General features: G+C 41.4%; 1 protein-coding gene and 1 long non-coding RNA gene across 3 annotated transcripts; one reads left to right on the top strand and one right to left on the bottom strand.

Moving 5' to 3' along the window:
• Positions 1-5473: 5473 nt before the first annotated feature.
• LOC131476108 (uncharacterized) lies at positions 5474-14843 on the bottom strand. Of its 2 annotated transcripts, none has more exons than XR_009242562.1 (4): positions 14686-14843; positions 12582-12707; positions 6050-6174; positions 5474-5809 (listed from the first exon to the last, which is right to left on the bottom strand). It is a non-coding gene; the product is annotated as an uncharacterized LOC131476108 (long non-coding RNA). The 2 variants fall into 2 exon arrangements; XR_009242563.1 differs by lacking the exon at positions 14686-14843 and adding an exon at positions 14021-14151.
• A 1910-nt stretch (positions 14844-16753) lies between these two features.
• prl (prolactin) lies at positions 16754-19680 on the top strand. Its single transcript, XM_058654604.1, has 5 exons — positions 16754-17053; positions 17492-17604; positions 18272-18379; positions 18546-18728; positions 18812-19680. The coding sequence occupies exons 1-5, from the start codon at positions 17014-17016 to the stop codon at positions 18998-19000; spliced, it is 633 nt and encodes a 210-aa protein (XP_058510587.1). The 5' UTR covers positions 16754-17013; the 3' UTR covers positions 19001-19680.
• Positions 19681-20517: the final 837 nt, after the last annotated feature.

Below are 20517 nucleotides of genomic sequence, written 5' to 3'. Positions count from 1 at the left end.
AAAACAGGCTCTGTCAAGCTTTTAAACCGCATTTCCATCGAGTGGAACAGTTCAGTTATATATATATATATATATATATATATATATATATATATATATTATAGTTTAGGTATATTACTGTATGTATTTTTTGTTTTTCCATTAGGAATAGTACTAAAATAACCCAGCAACAGCAGTTCCATTCTTTGGCACCCTTCCCGGTCTGTGTACTTGACGGCCAACGGGAATTTTCCTTTTAAGAAAATAAAACCAAAATCAGAAGACGAGACGTTTCTCGATTCCCATTTACAAATGGGAACATCCATCCAGGCGGGGGGCGAATCTCAGCTCAAATGGGAAAATGAAAAACGAAAAATCGACAATAATTGAAAAGGGAAAACGACAGAATGATCGGTTGTCTGGACGTGCAAATAAACATAGCTTACTTTGTTGAGACCCAGAAACTGTTGCACTGTACCTGAAGTCAGGAGCGCTGCCGCACTGAATGGGCATTTGCCTGCAGTCTAAACATGTCTTTACACAAATATAGAAAGTTTTTCCTGCTATAAAACTAGTACATTTGTGTAAAAACCATAAATGGTAATTGAGAAACAGCTCGTTTTTTACCAGAGTAAAACGGTATGGTGAGGTCAGCTCCTCCCACGACAGTCAGCTGATGCATCAGTGTTTATCCCATGGAAGCCTATTCTCACACAAAGCTTGACGTCATGTTGAAACAAACAGCCACAAACCGCACAGGAGCAAATATACAGTAGCTGCTGGATCTCTGTTGTTCGCTATCGTCGCGTCAGTACGACGCACAGTCCACAGCCCACAGTCCACAGCCCACAGTCCACAGCCCACAGTCCACAGTCCACAGCCCACAGTCCGCCTACAAAGCAACGGTACTGTTCTCAGTGGAAAACGCAAGCCTGACGCCAGGGCTTTACCGTTCCAAACTGTACCGTACCATGATAGAAACACAACATTTCACCTGACTGAGGGTGTGTGTAGACAGCAGTAGCTCACGGTCGTGGGCGGGGTCAAGAGGGGTCAAGACCCCCGGCTTGTGTGGCTGAGGTGGTTGTAGAAGGCCCTGGTTCGTTCCCTTGGGGGAGGACTTTGTTGTCTCCGGTGCGTGATGGGCTCTGTGGGGGGCCCTGGGTATATGAACTTTGAGCTTTTCAGACTCTGTCCACGCTTCTATCATCGCTAATCCTCTTGGGGCTGGCCCTGAGTGTGGGGGCCGCCCGCCTCGTGACCCTCTGCTTCGTCTGTCTTTTTTGGGGTCCCTGGGATTGGTGGCCTCGGGTCTTTCCTGCTGGACACTGGGTAGCAACCAGACGTTGAGTGAAAACCCCAACACACACGAACACACACAGAAATAAAAATACACAAATAAACAACAGCAGGGACGTGACAAATGACAGGAGAAACAACATAAATACTAACTCTGATGCTTCCATGACACAACCTCATCTTTGCGGCAACTGAAGTCAGCATGCTAACCAATTTGTCTCTTATTTTATGTATTTTCCAACAGTTTTTGATCACTTTCAAACGTTGGCCACCTTTAGACTACAGGTTATACCAAACTAAATGCAACAAACTGTCTTGAAATGAGCAAATATGTGTTTTCCTGCTTATGAATCTTAAGGTTTTAAATAGGAAACAAATAGGCTTAGTCTTAGGCTTAAAAATAAACACATAAAATATAGAGTGATGATGAATAAACGATAAACTGACTGAACCCAAAATGAGCGGAAATCCAGATCGTTTTAGGAAAAAAAAGGAGGAGCTAATTCATTTACAAAATCAAGCCAAAGGGGAAAAAAACACAGCTCTCCAAGGAACGCACGGAGTAGACATGACACACTGGTGACTGTGGATCCAGAAACCAGGGTTTAAATATCAGAAGTAAATGAGGAGATGAGTTGCAGGTGAGTGGCTCAGGAGCTCCGCCCCCAACCAACCAACCAGCCCGCCTCCTGAAACAAACAGCAGAACACACAGGAAACCAAAAAGTTTAATAAAATAAAGGACAGGAACTGACTCCATGACATACAGGTCAGGAAAGATTATTATTAATAATGTGATATAACTCCTGCTTTTTAACGTCTTTTAAGGGTTGATGTAGCTGATAATGTTGTGTGTCCAGACATGACAATGTCTCTTTAACTCTTACAGCATTTATATGAAATCAGAAACATGAACATGTTAAAGTTTCACAGATTTCACAGGTCAGTAAAGTTGTAGATGTGAGTTATCTACTGTAACGCCACATGATGGTGCTGTTATGCTTCCGCCCTGGTGTTCACCTTCAGCGTCACATGCAGGTGCAGATGAGTTTTCTTCTCAATGACAGTGACAGTGAGACGTACACGGCAGACGTTAACTCTGACATTAACGCTGCAGCTTCACGTTCACTGTCAGTGCAAGAATGAATCTCATCATACATGATCAGTGTAAGCTCCTCCTACCAGCAGTGCTGGATATAAATAATGATTTTTAGTTGAAATACATGAAACTTCTAATAAGATACCACACTATCCAAAGGTGTTGGGATGTTTGGTCCTGATTGCAGAAATCATTTTATTTGTGCACACGCCTACTGTGCAGAAATGATTCATCGATTATTAATCAATTACTAAATGAATCTCCAACTATTTTGATAATCGATTATTCGATTGGAGTATTTTCTAAAAAAATTAAAACCAGTTTCTGTGATTTTTCAGCTTCTTTAATGTGAATATTTTCTTAATTTCTTTGCTCCAGATAACAAAGATATCATTAAAACTGAATCATTTTGGTTTGTGGACAAAAACAATGTTGTTGTTTGTTTGACAAACATTGATCAATATTTTTCAGGGCTTTCTTTTCAATGATTACTCGATTAATCGAGAGAATAATGGACAGATTAATCGATTATGAAAGACACAACTCATTTTGTTGTACTTCAGGTAGATTGTTTGTGCATTAAAGGTTTAACTTCCTCATGTTTCTGTACCAGAGGAATCACTACACTTTGTTCACTGGCTTACAATCATGTGAAAACTGAAGTTAAACATAAAATGAAGCAATACAGGTGGTTGAGACATGGTTTGATATTGTTTTGGCAATAAATCTTTTCAAATCGAGCATTCTGGAAGGACAGGAGAAACAGTTTGGGAGTCATTTCAGGTGCTGGATTTGGAAATAGGAGAGGGTTTGACTGCAAAGCTCTCGATCAAATAATGTTATAATTAAAACGACAAAAACTGGGACTGATGTTGGGCCAACATCAAACAACCAGGATTTATTACACTCAAAATCTGTTTAGTTAAGTTTCAAGCACCGTTACTCTTCAGTTCTGACACGGGAACTTTAATCTCAGAATTTAAGATGACCGTTGAATTTGATAATCTATTTTCAGTGTCAGTGGCTGAACTGATCTGATGTGTCAGCGTCTCTAGAGGTCAGAGGAGTTGAACTTTCACCTCCACCACCAGCAAAGACCTCTTAAAATGGCAACAGTCACCTTTGACCCTAAATACTGTATATACTGTATATACACATTAAAAATGCTGTTTTTTGTTGTGTCTGTTTAGAAGTGTCTGATGTGTGTCTGTTGTGAATAGTTGTAGTTATTCTGTTAACACATTGAAATAATGACGTGTTGTGTTGCTGTGGGTAAGTTTTCATGAACAACTTCCATGAAACTCCTGCTTGTTACTCACACACACAGAACCCTGATCACCACACAGTGTTCAGTGCAATCCAATTCCTTTCAACCCTTGGCCTTTAAGCTCTGATCTGCAGAGTCAGGCAGGAGAGCTGGACACCCTCCCTCTCTCCCTCCCTCTCTCCCCCCTCTCTCCCTCCTCGGTGGAATCTGCCTCAGGCATTTACACAGTCACCATGTGAAGCAACTGGAGGAGCTGGTGTACTGTATATCTGCTGAGTGTTGACAAATGCCGAGTTGGCTCAATGTAACTGCAACATGTGCTGCCATGTGCAGCTCTGCACTGCATGTCTGTGGCTGTGTGAATGAATGAATGAATGAATGAACCGGAGGAAGGTGGGAGAGTGCAAAGCTCCACCAAAGCACCTAACATTCACTCCCTTATCTCACACAGTTAACAAGTGATTAAAAATGACCAGAATCATCTGATCCAGTGAATCATCAAACATTTGAATTAGTTCTTCCTTGGACGATCACATTCAAATCTCTCTTTTTATTTTTGAGTTATGGAGATTTGTATGTATGGATTGTGTGTGTGTGTGTGTTTTTGGAACATGGTTTCTCCTTTCACATGTTGATACCAGTGGAACATTCCTGGAACCATATCACACATGTTTGCACCAGTCACGTATGCTCTCTCTCTCTCTCTCACACACACACACACACACACACACGCACACGCACACGCACACGCACACGCACACGCCTCCATTGATGTTTAGAGATCACATTGTTCACCTTCAGTTCAGTGCACTTCATTCATTAATTTTTGTATAATTCCAAAAAACAAAATCCTCATATGTTGTAAATGAAGACTTTAGCTCTGGCGCCCTCTTGTGTTCACTACCGGTGATTTAATAAAGTGTGAGATAAAATATTACAACTGTTCTTTGAAAAAGGTAACAGACTTAAATACAGTTATGTTACTGGGTTTATGAGTTTTAACAATAATAATAAAACCTTTCAATACTTTACATTACGAGTGATTGATTATTGAAACGTTCCAGGCTTTAAATGCACAGATCTGACAGCAGTGACAGTTTGTGTGACAGTGGAGAGCAGACTCATGTGGGTGTGATACCAAAAACTGTCCCGCTTCACCCCCCGGAGCTGAATCAGAGCAGCCAATCAGAGAGCGGACTGTAATGATGTCTGTATCTAAGGTCAGCCACGCTCTATGTTCACATAGTAAATTCCAACCACACCTATTACTAAGGCTATTGTGTAAAACACATATAAAAAGGCTTATTCTAAGACCATAAAAATGATTCTAATTTAAAAGCAATAATAAACATGCAAATACACAAAGTACATTAAAGCGTGGTTTCGACCATTTTTTCCCTACTTGGTCAAATAAAGAATAAATTTAAAATCATTACAACTCCACTGTTTAATTAACATTCTTTGACCAATTTTATTAGATTTTTTTCCAGATCTTTTACTCATAAACTTGACAGAAACACAGTAAAGAGCAGTGTAGGGCTTTTATTTTCTTTGAAGGAAGTTACTTTGACATCCACTCGGTCAATTTTCAATCCCAACATGCTCCGTTTTTGTGGGAATGAGACATTTATCTCAGGAAATTAGTAAAAAACTGTATATTTTTTGGGTGAAGAGGCCATTTAAATTAAATGACATTAAACCCTACTAAATATAATTCACTGGACCAAGAAAAGAGGCTTCACTGAGCAGGAGCAGGGTCAGTGTTCATGTTCAAACATAATTTGTCCACATTGCAATAAAACACCAAGGCCAGAAATGACAAAACATGCATTTATATCAATATTCACTTTTATTTCCATTTATAAGATTTCATTTCAAGTCGACAATTTACATCACAGCCCATCGGCTCTCTGGAATTGTCTACAAGTCGATGTTCTGTATGTCACCCATGGAGGAGAAGGGGGAGGGAGAACGGGGGGTAAGACTGAGGAACACGGGGTAAGTTTAAAGACAGGAGGAAACTGGTTTACTGCTGCCAGATCCCAAACACCATGTGCATCACTATCATCATCATCATCAGCATCATTGTTGTTGTTGTTTTCGCTCAGTCCAGTGCTGTTGTGCAGAAGGGAATGCTGGGAACTTGGAGGACTCAGTGCAGTGGACCTGGAGGTGAACGGAGAGGCGTGTTAGAGGTTTCATTCATTCATCTTTCATGGCTACAAGTGTAACACTAGTTCATTATTTACTTATTCATTTGCTTCTGTTTTGGAGGTACGGGCGCTTTAAGAGCTTCTTTTCCCTCCGTCTCACACACGTGTAGCAGAACACGAGGTAACCGAACACAAACTTCTAGCTTTTTGAACAGAGGTAACAACAAAACAATAAATAGTATCAATGAATCACCAAATTGAGGGACATCGGAAGTTGTAGAGCAACTTCCTCACGACGTCGCCTCAGCTGCGCTCTTCACACAAGCAGCGAAGGCCTCCATCAGATCCTTGCAGCCCTCGGCTCCCTTCTCGGCCACACTGCAAGAAGAAAATCCACGTTTAAATATATGTCATTAATTGAAGGACAAACAGTGTAACCTCACATGCACAGGGGAGGACAGCGTCTTTGTGGAGTTCTGGCTACTTATTAGTCAGACCCTCGTCGTACTACGACACGGAAAACATCAAGTATGGAGAGACTTTCAAAAGTCAGCAAAAGTCAGCGTTGGTCATGTTTGCAGTGGCAACACCACATGCACAAGAGCTCCACAGTGTTGCTTTAATATTTGTGTAACGTGACCTGGCAGACGGACAAACCTGCTGACAAAACACATGCTTATTTCATGTGTAAACAGATTTGATTTTTTAACCATCATTTCAGTGACAGTAAAAAAAAAAGAAAATAAAAGTGAAAGAATGGAGGCTGCAACACAACAGGATGAAGATTGAAAAAGAAACAGAGCCAAGGCTGAAAACACTGTCACAGTGCATTAGGGTGATGGAGTGAAAGAGGGAGAGAGAGAGAAAATAGGCAGATGAAGATGGAGTGAACATGAGGAGAGAGTGATACAGAGACCGTTTGATAGGACACTGCATGATAACGTAACGACAACACGTCACGGAGGCAAGAGTGCACAGGGAGGGGGAGGGGTTTCACCCTTCCACCGGCTCCACCCATCACATCATGACGTCCCTCTGCTCGTCCTCCAATCCCCTCAACTGAGCAGAGGACCGGAGAGCAGGAGGCTTCTCCTAGAATAAATACATTTGTGGTGTTTTCCCACCATGATGGTGGAGTAATCTCTGTAGCACATACCAGCGCATGAGGGATTTAGAGAGAATAAAGCCTGCACCGAGCATCACTACTCATCGTTACTGCTTTTAAATTTGATCTCATTTGACATCTGTGCAGCTGTAACAAGAGATCATTCAAACAGAATAGTCCTGATCGTTGCTGCTTCACACTGGAAATTCACCTGATTATAGAATTTCCTTAACTGTAAAAAAAAAAGTTAAAATGTACAGACTATAATCTTTCATCAAAACGGTGTCTGAAAAGCCAAAATAGTTGTTTTTAATTTCCTAGATCTACAGCCTGCATGATTATCCAATCCACTTTAATTATAAAGCACATTTAAAAATGCAAGATTGCTGAACATAGGAAACTAAAGTACAGTAAGAGATTAAAATACATGAAAAGACATAAAAGACTAAAAGAGACGGAAGTCAAGGAGAAAAGGTGAGTTTTAAGACTAGACTTGGAGTCTAGAGTTTGACATGAGGAAGAAGCTCATTCCACAGTTTGAGTGGCAGCTCGAGACTTTGTCACCTCTCGATTTTCCACCTATTTTAGGAACGACAAGGAGAAGCTGATCTGCAGACCTCACAGTCCTGGAGGGAGTTAACCACTCCAAGGAGGTCTGAGACGCACTGAGGTGCCAACGCATTCAAGGTGTCTGAGGTGTGCCATGTTAGCAGATGCTAATGGAGATCTTCTACCAAGAGAAATGATTTATCGTCACAAAGAAAATCCACACTTATGTCTTTGTTATCTTGGAATAAGCCTTGGAGATATATTCAGAGAAGTCTATTCTGAAGAAAGATGAACTGAGTCAAACATGAGTTTTAAGACTGTAATATCTTAAATGTGACATTCTTGTCAAGAATGACTTGTTAAGATTAGACAACCTGGTTTTGGCTGATGATGGGATGTTTTGGTCCAGTATTCAATCACTGGGGCAAAAATGGCACTAAACCAGACTAGAGGATGTTTTGCTTGTGTTAAGATAACTAAACAGTTTAATTACAGAGACAACATGGAACCAACACTGTGACATCTAAACCTTTTTAACATGATAAACTCAGTCACACTGTGTCACCTCTGCTACTTCATCTCTGATATTGTGGCTTAATGCCCTTCAGTGATGTAACTCACAGCTGGCAGCTGCAGATTATCTCAGTGCAGGACGAGGCTGGAGCGATAAAAAGTGGGAGCCACCGAGTGTGTGTCACGTCAGTCATGACAATGCACACCTGTCTCATGGTGGTCATCGTGGTATAATGCACTGACTTTTTATGCAATTTTTTTTTTTTTTAAAAAATCACTTTTTGCACAAACTAATTTATGAATAAGCTACATGTCATAAAATGTAAAAAGAAAATGTTGTCTATTATTTTATTGGTGTAACAACTAATTTCCCCTTGGGGAAAAAAAGTCATTCTATTCTGTTCAAAAACCTAAATGATATAATTGTATTGAATTGCAGGACAACAAACAATTATCTGAAGTAAAATGTCATTTTCATTTGGAGGAAATAAAAAATACCTCACCATCTGTAACACATATAAATAATTTTCAGTTATTTTGAGTTAAATTATGTTGCATTGTAACAGGGGTGAGTACTGTACATACTGTTTGTTGCCAAAGCATCAATATCTGTCTCACATCAGCCTCACTGAGGGAGAAGCACAGACGTGTACATCACATGTAGATGTGTATATCACATGCAAACATACAGATTACACACACACACACACACAGCATCAGAGTGGCGACGCTCGCATGCACAGAAGGCAGGGGGCGGGGCAATGACATCAACACTATTAGAGCCATCACGCAATATCCCAGGAGAAATCCCTACTATGAGCGAGGTCATATTACAGGGTCATGGGGTGAGGCCCAGTTGTCATGGCAACCATGAAGCAGGTTCTCAGCTGGAGCCTGATCATTTGGCCAAATCCAGACTCAATCTCCTGGTTACATTTAAAACAACGATGATTAAATACTTACACATACAGTCGATTCTTCCCGTTAACTGGTCAAGCACACACACAGTGCGATGTGGAAACTTCCACTGATCTAAGACGTTCGTGCAACACTTGCATCGTCAGCTCGGATTAATGATGTCATCGTCACATCATCATCGTCAGGAAATGAAGGCTGAATTATTTAGGTCTGAACGAGCTTTAGAGTCCATCCTCTGAGACAGACATGCATAATAGATCACCGAGCAGGTGCAGCAGTTAGAGATGATGACGATGAGGAGGCCAAACATTAGTCAGGTGATCATGTGATTAAGGCTGAGTGGGCCATAGTGCTTGGTAACTAATAATCCCTGATATAATATATCCCTCTGTGCCTCAGTCAGTGAGTCCATGTTTTACTGCACCTGTGTTTGAGATCAGTGAAGGTTTTATCACCTCCAGCCAACACGTTAACTACAGAAGAGTAGAGAGAACATACAGTACTGTACATGGTAAACATTAGCTCAACAACTTATATATGGCACTGTACTGTATACATTTAAACTTTGGTCAGGTGACTCATTAGAACAGGTTCATTCAGAAGATGAGTTCAGTGAGATTAACTCATGTTTTCAGGTATTTTTCACTGCCCTACAGTTCACCATTGTTCTTGGATTTGCTGAGGCGAGAAGAACTAGAAAAACTACATTCACTGATTCAACTCTACTGCATTACATGTGAAATATCTAAAACTATATTTATTCTCTTGTACAAAGAAAAGAAATCAAAGACACACGCGTTACCCTCTTGCAAAAGCTCACTGTACGGCCTGGTGCACACATTTACTAATGTGACCTTGACAAGGTCATTACTACTGCAACTTTTTAAGAGAACAAAAAAAACAAAAATGCATTAATAAAATAATCGTAACTTAAAAAAGTGTTTCTGTGTCAAAAATAGACCAAGTCTGAGGAAGATAAAGACATGCATGACCATGACATGAGGGCCTGAGGCACAACATGGCCGTCAACATGTGTGTGGCTGGGTAACAGTAGCAGGTGTGAGGTGCAGCAGTAACGTATCTATAGCAGGGAACATGTCATGGTATCCTGCACATACAGTCTCACCCATGGACTCTGCTGTCTGAGGGGGTTTTAAAGGGTGTCTATATATACTGTGTGTGTGTGTGTGTGTGTGTGTGCGCTGGTGTTGATTACACAGCGTCAGCCATGTTGAAACTACAGTTGACAAGTATAGTTTGACTGGACTTAAATACAGCGTGTCCAGACTGAGCCGCCTTCAAACGGATGTACAGGCATTCATCATCACACAGGTGGTGAGAGGAAGAAACTGCATAGTGTACAAGAATATTTTAAGAGTTTTGACCTGAATAACTAGACAGGAAACTTGCATATACAGTAGTTCACAATATAAAACTTCAAAAGAACGGAACTCCCAAGGCTGACTCAGTTATGGCTGTCATTTAATGTCATACTACTACACTTCTTAAAGAGGAAGTACAAATGATATAACTATAATGATCACAGCAGAGAAGCGACACAGACCTTACATTTAACTGTTCTGAAGTTCAACTCGTTTTATATTTGTTTGACAAAAGTGCCAGTGTAACAATAGTGAACGTTATTTGCTTTATTCTGCTGTTTTCATGAAGTTCAGTGAAAACAAAAGACAATTATACAAAAATAACAGCAAACAGATTATGAAATAACGGTGACACGCTCACTTAAAACGTCAACATTTTTAAATCCAGGATAAAAACACTTACGACTGAGCGCTTTCAAAGCACTTTCATTTGCACTGTATGTCCTTTTAATGATTTTGAAGCAAATCATTATTTTGTGCTGCAATTTAATTTCACTCTTTTTCCATTTTTCTGTACCTTTATCTCTTATTTCTCAATTGTTTTTATTTCTCAAATTGCATGTTTTTATATTATTTGTTTCCAATTCTTACTATTACAAGTTTGTTTTATGTAAAGCACATTGAGTTGCCATTGTGTATGAAATGCACTATATAAAAAAAGCGGCATTGCCTTAAAATGGCAGCGAGAGTCACTAAAGTTAATAAAATAAGAAAAGGAAACGTCAGTGGAGAAAAAAAAAAATCACCATTATTATTTTCAGTCTATAATAACCTGACAATTGTAGTTTTGGTGGCTTAGAATGAGACTTTACCTTTAAATGTACAATGAGTTTGTTTCTACAGAAGCCCAGAGTGGACAAACACACACACTGTTGCTTCTACACACATGGAAAGAAAGGACTGTGCGTTATGTATCGATGCAGATACATGCGACTAAAACCATACACACACTTATAGAGCCTATAGTATGAGGGGCCACTATGGCCCTCAGCTTAACAGCTGCCAGCAGTTTAAAAAGTGCTGTGAGCTCCTGCTTGTGCAACCTGTCAAGGTCAGTTTCAGGTCACATGATCAAACCATGACACATGACACGAGTGACAGGACGCCTTATCAGTGAGAAGCCATTGTTGTGTACTTCTAACTGTTGGTCTGAGGTCTCAGTGAAGACCAACTCAGACTTAAACAAGCTGCAAATTAGCAGCATGACTGCGCCCGACACTGTGCACACGCAGGCCAGAGCATTTTCTCTGTGCTGGAGGATGAAGAAACATTAGTTTATGTCAAACTCACAAGTCTGTGCACTTAAAAAATAAATATGAGTGGGAGAGTAAAAGTTAGAACATGCTGAGGCCCCGCCCCCCTCCCTCCCTCCACTGCCTTATCTACAGGTTTCACACTCATGACGACACCTTATCAACACTTACACACACACACACACACACACACACACACACGCTGAGAGGACAATTACTCCTCCCCTAAAACTGAGCAATCATTTAATATAATATCAAATATGTTAATATAACAGAGTTATAATCAAAATACTGTATCACAGTATGTTAATGCACTAAATACTGACTGACTGCTGATAAGATCTGAGGCCATAACGGCTCAGCCCTGCCTGATTCTAGCCCAAAAAACACTTTAATATAGAAAAATGTTTAATATTTAAAAACACACGCACGCACAGTGAACGTGAGTCGTCATCCGCGAGCTGTTGACTCAACACCAGGCAACGGGAGATGGCGGGGGACTGAGGGACCAAGCCATCGCAAGGTATTGTGGGAAAAAGGAGGCTAGTGACGCAAGCGGATTCCCAGACTTCATCCATGCGTGCGGATGAGAATGAAACATCGCCCTCCTGCCACTAATCATTAGCCCTCACATCATTTTTTCACCCCGCAAAGAAAAAAACCCTGGTTTTCATAACCTTTGCCCTCTGCACCAGGATTCAAAACATCTCAACAGTTTAGGAGAAGATTTTCCTGCTCTAACCTCCAACAATCACCAAAGAGACTCCATTTTAGCGTGGCGTATTTGGGATGCTGTCGTCCTCCAGTTTAAAATCGCTGATCCTTCCCTGAAAAACCTGTGTTTTAAAGTTAAATCTGCTCAGGACTTTTAAACCATCTGAGCTCCAAGCTTGGACCATGACGCGGTCTTCATATGTAACGCTGAAGCTCCTCACTGCTGACATGTTCTTTAGAAAGAATGAATATTTTAAAAGCCTGAGAACTTGTGACACATGCAGTGATGGAGCTCCCTGAGAGTTGCTCTTTCATTCATTCATTCATTCATTCATGCACACCATCACCCACCATTTGTCCAGGTCGGCCTTGATGCTGGCACAAGCGGCAGGGACGGGGGCCTCGGCGGGGGCGGCGGCGGTCTCAGAGTCCGACATGACTGCAGTGCTGCTGTGTGTGCGTTGAGGGTTGCGTGTCCTGTCCGGTTCGAATGCCAATGGATCCCAGCGCCACCAACAGAGACACACAGAGAGAGAGACAGTGGAGATGAGAGTGAGTTGGTGGGAGGGGAGGGGGGGAGGTGGGAGGAGATAAACATGTGAGAGGGCAGCACACGTGCCTGCAGAGCCTGCAGGGGCTGCAGGAGGAGGAGGAGGGGGGGCAAGAGTGAGGCCAGTGACCGGGACTGAAGGTCAAAGGTGGGAGATTTTTTTGAAGGATAGGAGAAAACAGGAGGAGGGACGTGTGTGGACAGGTGTCATGAGTTTCAGGCTCATTATGTGTGTTGCTTTCAGTGACTTCAAACAGTTGGTTTAAAAGTAATAGAGCTGCACGTTATGTGCATATGTGCGGTTTTTATTTATCAGTACTGACATTTACATGAAAAAAGCCCAACTCAGGGACATGTTTTATTGTTTGAAAAAGCCCCAAAGTCTCACCTGAAGAGCATAACACCATTTTATCTTTATCAAATTATTGCACTGTTTTCATATCACAATTTCAGTGATGTAATATCATCTTAAAATTCTGTGAAATAAATCAAATGAAAAAGACTTCAGTTTACTTGATCTGGGTGGTTTCATTTGTGTGTGTGTGAAAGAGAGGCGACATTATCAACCGTCCTCCTTTATCATCCGGCCACTGAAGTCTGCCACCTAGTGGCAACATCTGGGTACAACTGTGACAGCACATGGCAGCCAGCCATGCATCAGAGGTCAGGGAGTGGAACTCACAGTAAACTAATGTTTGGGGCTAAAAAAAAAAACAAAAAAAACCCGGTGAAAGTACAGCAGTCACGTGTTACTGTTTCTTATAGGCAGTAAAATATAAATAAAGACCCTTTTTTATCATTTAAATACAAGTGAAATAGTGGCTGCACTGAGCGGTTTGTCCTTGAAAACAAACTTGAAAGTAACACTGAAACCTTTAAAAAAAAAAGTTAGTTTGCTATAAGACTATATTTTAGTTCTGCTCTTACAACTAAGTTATTATTATTTTTATTAATTTACTACATTTATGCATTTTTTTGGGGGTGCTGGTTCTACATGATTTACCTCATTCCTGCTCACACACCGCTGCTAAGAATAAGTGACAAATAATCCGTCACCGTCTGTTTTACTTACTTCTCTCAGACTGACAGATTTAAGGCGTCTCCTTTGCACACTTTCCATTCCGACTATAAACCTTTACTGCCAGTGAACACATTCATCCCCTTATGTTGAGCACCACGTCAATCATTAGTGAAAGAACTTAAAACAGTCTGTCTGTGTGTGCTGCTGCTGCTCTCTCACCTGCTGCTCTTCAAACTTTGCGGAATTCGTGCCCATTAACTGCGCACCTGCTACCGCTAAAAATCAAATCACACGACCCTATGCATTGTGGGAAATGTAGTCTTAAGTTTCAAAAACCCTGAGGCGTTTTCACAGACACATAAGAGGATTTTTTTCTCCCCTCTGTTTAAGCAGCAGTGAAAAACTCCTACAAGTGCAGCTTTTATATCAAGGACAACCCACATTACCTCCAGCTGTGTGTCCTAATAATAGCACACGCTGCTCATTCATGTTCCATAAAGAAGGAAAAAGTGTCCAGGGCCTAAATTACATTAGCATCAAAGGTCAAGCAATTAACTCCCTGCAGGAGGAAGAAAAAAACTAAAAACTCTTCATCATGTTCATGCATACAGTGATAAAAGCTGAAAACAGCAGGAAATGATAATATAAAGCACTAAACTGCTCATCAGAGCACACAGTATCTACATCAGACAGGTTTTTATGTTAAAAAAGCAGATTATCTATCTGTGAAGTTAATGATTGAATGGGAAGACAAAGTGAGTCCCATGTGCTCTGGGACTAAAAGGAACATCATGTCCTTTCAGAAGCAGCAGTAGCTTTCATGTGCACAAACCCCCCAGCACTTGAGTCTGGATCAGTCAAAAGACAAACTTAGTCGTTCCTACCGATATATATGTGCAGGTGGGACGTCTGGGTCCTGGTCTGGAGTCTCAGTGTGTGCAGGAATCACCAGAGTGGGCTTTCAGGGTCCTGTGAGCTGAGTGTGCTCTCTCTCTCCTTGAAAAGGGGGTGTGTAGCTGTGTGTGCGTGTGTGTACATGTGTGTGCATGTGAGCACACTATGTACACACATGTATGGGCTGGAGGTGAAAGGCAGCGTGGGGGAGGGGAAGGGAGGAGTGGGGAGGGCCGAGGAAAGAGAGAAGAATTAGAAGGAAGTTTGAGGCAGGAATGCAACAACTATAGTGTTGAATGTATAGTGGACACAGTGTGTTAGTGTGTGTGTGCCTGGTGGAGGACTGGGGGACATGTCTCAGTGTCTCAGCTGATAAAACACTGACTATGCACAGAATTGATCTCACTTTGTCCCCTGCATGTCCTTAGTCTTCTTCTTATGTAACAGATAAGATCTGAGGCTCCACACTGACTCTGCACAAACACACACACACACACACACACACACATGTTTGCCCTTCATTCATAGTGAGGACCCTCATAGACATAATGCATTCCCTAACCCCTTACCCTAACCCCGGGGTTCTCAAACTTTCTCAGGACCCCCCTCACAGAATTGTAAAAATGTGTCAAGTATAACATTTATTGAAAGAAAACTTCAATATTAGAACAAATGTTTCACTTTTCTGTCAATAATTTGCTGTGCAAATAACATGTTTGCTTTAGCAATACAGATAACCTCAATATTGCTTCCCGAGAAAGCAGTTTTCAAATAGAAATGTGCAATTATAACAATAACAATGTCATTTTTTAAACAATAAATACATTTCAATAACAAAGAATACTTTAACAATATGAATAATTTGCTGTGCAAATAATTTTTTTTTAGTTTTAACTCCTCTTGTGACCGTGTGTGGTTTCCTTGTAGGAAGCTAAGAAGCTAGCTGTGCTTTATTTCTTTTAAACCACTTTCCTGCTTCTTAAAGTTTCCTCTTAAAAAACTCCGGTGGCTTACCGACTTAACTAGATTGAATGGTCTCTTCAAGTATCTCTTCAATTTATTGGGTTTCATGCTGCCAATGTTTTGAGACACAACCGTGAATCCAAGACTGAGATATGCGTCGTCGTATTTTCTACGTCACTAAAATGAGTCCGGGTTACCACGAGACCAAAAGTTCCTGCTAAACTTTAGTTAGGACTTAACTTTGACCAAATGTCCACTTTCCATATGGTTTATACCATTTTTGGTCCTCACAAAGCCACAAATACAAGAACACCAAGTTGTCTTTCAGCAAGTGGGGATTTTAAATAGTGAAATGTTCATCATCATCATCATGTAAGCTGTAAGAAGAAGAGGAGGAGGAGGATGTAAAGTGTGATCAAACGCCTGCGTCACAAGCATCAAACCGTCGGACTCAAGTGATGCATCTTCACATTAACGTTGCATGTAATCTGCTCGTGCGACAGATTTTAATCAGTGTGATCACACGGTTATGCATCAGGAGATTACGCTGGAGAACGTCCAAACATGAGGGACAAGTTCCAGACCTTTGTGTCCTCACATACAACCTCTGTCTGGCCTTCAGTTCAGGTCTGATGAAGGTACTCAGATAAAAAGCCAATGATTCTGTCTCGTCTAAAAGAAGTCATGTTTATATTAACAATGACCACAGACTCAAAAGAGTCAGCCCTTTAATTCCACGTTTAAATGGTTCAATAATGAGCTAAAAGCTGCAGAACTTCAGTAATTCTGCCTCTGTTTGGTCTTCATGAACAAAAATTCTGTAACAACAGGCAGTGTCAAGCAAAACTATCAGACCTTGTGTGGGAACACGACGCATTTATCAACATCTAAACCCGGCTACACTGAGAGACACGGAGAGAGTCAACATTGTTACACACGACAGCTGAAAATAACTGTCATGTGTCTTATACTTAAGATACAGATTTATATGAAGGTAAAGTCTTGGAAAGGAAAAGTGAGGCCTGATGACACACTGGTCAGGTGTGTCCTGGACTCACACATCAGGAAATCAGCCTTCAAATGACGTTGTAATGAATTCAGTCACATGGTGCCAAGTCATTACCAAACACTGAATTTAGGTATTTTTATTCAGCCACTCTATTAAGGAGCGGAAGGAACTGTACACATGGACTTGATCATGTTTCTCATTAAGAGAACATGTTCAAATAATTAGCGCAGCGTCATCCCACTGCTATAAAAACAGAGGTAAACTGGAACAGGGGAACAAAAGAGTGAGAAGGAAACCAAGAGAAGACAAATAAACATCAAAGAGAAAGAGATAGAGAGAGAGAGAGATGGCTCACAGGACCAAAGGAAGCAAACTCTTCATCACAGGTGAGATCATCCACTCAGCTAAAATTTAAAACATTTAAAAAATACTTTTTTTCAACATGAATTTCTGAACCAAACTCCTTCAATATTAATTCAAATAAACCAGAGATATATAGAGTCAGGCCAATAATCTAACTCAATGTCGTTGTATCAGCAGTATGTTCATGTAATGATCCTGACATTCAGGGAATTAGAAATAACAGATAATAAAGTTCATCTTCAGCTTTGTTGCATTACTTCATTATTATACCAGAGAGGGGGAAAGTCAGGATGAAGATTCTGTAGTGACTTCAGGCTGTTAGGACAGGTCAGTGCTGTGACCTGCGCTGTGGTCACTGTCATTCTCGACACTATGTTAACTGTCGTTTTGTTAAACTGTTGCTGAAATGATAGAGAAACTGAGCTGCCAAAAAATACAGAAAACATGTTCATATCCTGCAGTTCTCTATGTGGTGACATCATGCAGCGCCGTCCCCATCAGTGACCTGCTGGACCGCGCCTCTCAGCGCTCTGACAGGATGCACTCACTCAGCAGAACCCTCACCCACGAGCTGGTCAGTACCTCTCTGTATTTATATATATATATATATATATATATATGTATATATATATATATATATATATATATATATATATATATGCAGTCGTAGCTTGACTCCCAATCACATGATCTGGACGTGATTGTCTGACTTTAAGAAATTTGATTCAGTACAAATTCAGCCAGACTAACATCCCTACATTTTGTACCGCTTTATCCTCCACATGAGGGTCACTGGGTGTTTGCCCGTCCGTCACAGGGTCACACATAGAGACAAACAGCACTCTCACACCTACGGTCAATTTAGAGTGTCCAATTGACCTAATCCCCATATTTTTGGACTGTGGAGGGTAACTGGAGAACCTGGAGAAAACCCACACACATCCTAACCTGCCAGACTAACATGTGCAGCTCCTTTTCTCTCTCTATCTTGAGAAAGCATTAATATGCTGGCTGGGATTATTAAGAATATCCAATTAGCAATAAACAATCAGGGATTGGGTACCTTGCTCATGGGTACCCCAGACTTGAATGGCAACCCTCCCCCATTTTAAGTCAGACTAACACAGTAATTCATTTCTTAATTAATATCATGTAAACATATTGACTGTATAATCTGTGGTTTGCAGAAATGTTGGTATCTGAGTGTTTCAGAGATTATCTCTCTCTCTCTTCCCTCCCAGGACTCTCATTTTCCTCCCATAGGTCGGATGATGAGCCCTCGTCCCTCAATGTGCCACACCTCGTCTCTGCAGACACCCAGCGACAAGATGCAAACGCTTCAAGTCTCTGTAAGTGACTCTATCTCACTTCTCTCGTATTCTCATACGCTTGTGTTTTCAAACGTCTTTACTGTTTTGTATAAAAACAAAGTTTATAAAGTTTATAAATAAAATACAGATATATGCCGTTCACTGTGTAAAATCTGTAACATTCACTGTTTGACTCGTCCCTCAGGAGTCCGACCTGTTGTCTCTGGCTCGCTCTCTGCTCCAAGCCTGGCTGGACCCTCTGGTGGTTCTGTCGGCCTCTGCCAGGACTCTGCCGCACCCGGCACAGAGCGCCATATCCAACAAGATCCAGGAGCTGCAGGAGCACTCCAAGAACCTGGGAGACGGTCTGGATATCCTCTCTGGGAAGGTAGAGATGAACGACCTGTCAACAGATTTTTATTCAACATTCAAATTACAGAATAAAAACACGTACTTCCCTTCCACTTTCAGATGGGTCCGGAAGCTCAGAACCTCTCCTTCCTTCCCTTCAGAGGAGGGAATGAAATCAGCCAGGACCGGATTTCCAAATTAGTCAACTTCCATTTCCTGATGTCCTGCTTTCGACGGGACTCCCACAAGATTGACAGCTTCCTGAAAGTCCTTCGTTGCCGAGCAACGATGCAACCTGAGTTGTGCTAAAGACAGCGGTGGTGGTGGTATTGGTGGTGCTGGGCGGGGGGGGCAAACAGTTTGACTCTGGGGGGAGATTAGACTTGCTACCAACAGCATATTCCAGGAATCGACCATCTGAGCTAATGTCCTGGTTGCTCGGTAGCAGGTATTACACGCTTTCAGCAGCTGGAGATAAGGAGGAAGTTACATGACACACACAGGAAATCACATCCTGTGTGAAGCAGAAAACACAGACGACACTAAACCAACCCCTGATGATTAGATATGATGAATAAATATTCTTAGTGACGGAACCCTTTCTTTCTAAAGTTGCCAAAGAAGCAAAAAGAGGTCGGGACATTTCAGGTAGAAGTAAATTTAAAGGCTGGCTCATCACCAGATGTTTCCAGCTGGACCGGTGTTATCATGTGACCACATCGTGGTTAATCTGTCCTGTGACTCCTCCTCCTCCTCCTCCTGAAAGCTGTGTCCTCCCAAAGTCAAGCTGCCGTAGGATTGATTGATGCAATACCACAAGGTTCTCTTCATGTTGGGGATCCGGGGCTGTTTGGATAATAACTTTCTCTTCCTAGCTTATGTGACCGTTCGCTTTACTGACGACAAACTGCAGCATTTGTACTTGATACTTGCTCAAAGCATTGTGAATGCAAACTGAAATAGTTCTGTATGTCAATAAAAAATAATCTCTTGCACAATTATTCTCGAGTGAACCCTGGCTAATGCAAACGTGCACGAAAATGTACGAATTAGAACTATGTTCAGCCAAAAATGACCTTACTTTAAGTAATATGTCAACATTTGATCTACTTTGTTCCTGTGAGTCCTGGATCATTACTTTTAAGGTCTGGTTTGTAAGAAATGGTGACATCTGCTGGTGAGACTGCAGATTGTAACATGTGCCGCTTTTCCACTACATGGTCCCGGTGCTACTCGCCTCGGCACGGCATGGTGATTTAGCTTTTCCATTAGTGATTTTTTTAGTACCTGCTCTGGCCAGGTTCTAAGTGAGCACTGAGTAGATATTAAAATGTGACGTTGTCAGACTGCCGACCAGTGATTGGTCAGAGAGTGTCGTCACAGGAAGAGTCACGAGCACGACGTCCGACACAAGAATCAACGCGAACACTGCCGAGCTGTAGATGAGTTAAAAAGACTTAACAATCCTGAAAACATGCGTTAATCTCCAACATTTAACAAAGGAAACGTCTAAAATCGTGAACCGAATCACAACCTGTTGAGTCGTGTGGAGAATGTGCCACGGTCATGGAGGAAGTAGTGAACTCATCTTTTTTAATGAACTGATTCTAATGATTCAGTTACACTGAAAACAACTGCTTTTCAAGTCACTAGTTTGTGTGTTTGTGTCGCGTATAAAACTAGGTCACATCAGTTTCATGCAGTCGTGTAAGGAGGCCGCCGCCCATGTAGAGGCGGTACTACAGTAATAGAAAACAACGTGCCTGATATCAAACCGAGTAGAGCTGAGTCGTGCTAGAACTGTATCATGGAAAAGCATCATTTCA

The sequence above is a fragment of the Solea solea genome, chromosome 16, assembly GCF_958295425.1.
Source record: "Solea solea chromosome 16, fSolSol10.1, whole genome shotgun sequence".
NCBI lineage: Eukaryota > Metazoa > Chordata > Actinopteri > Pleuronectiformes > Soleidae > Solea > Solea solea.
Note: the sequence above shows the minus strand (reverse complement) of the source record. Positions and strands in the feature narration are given on the sequence as shown.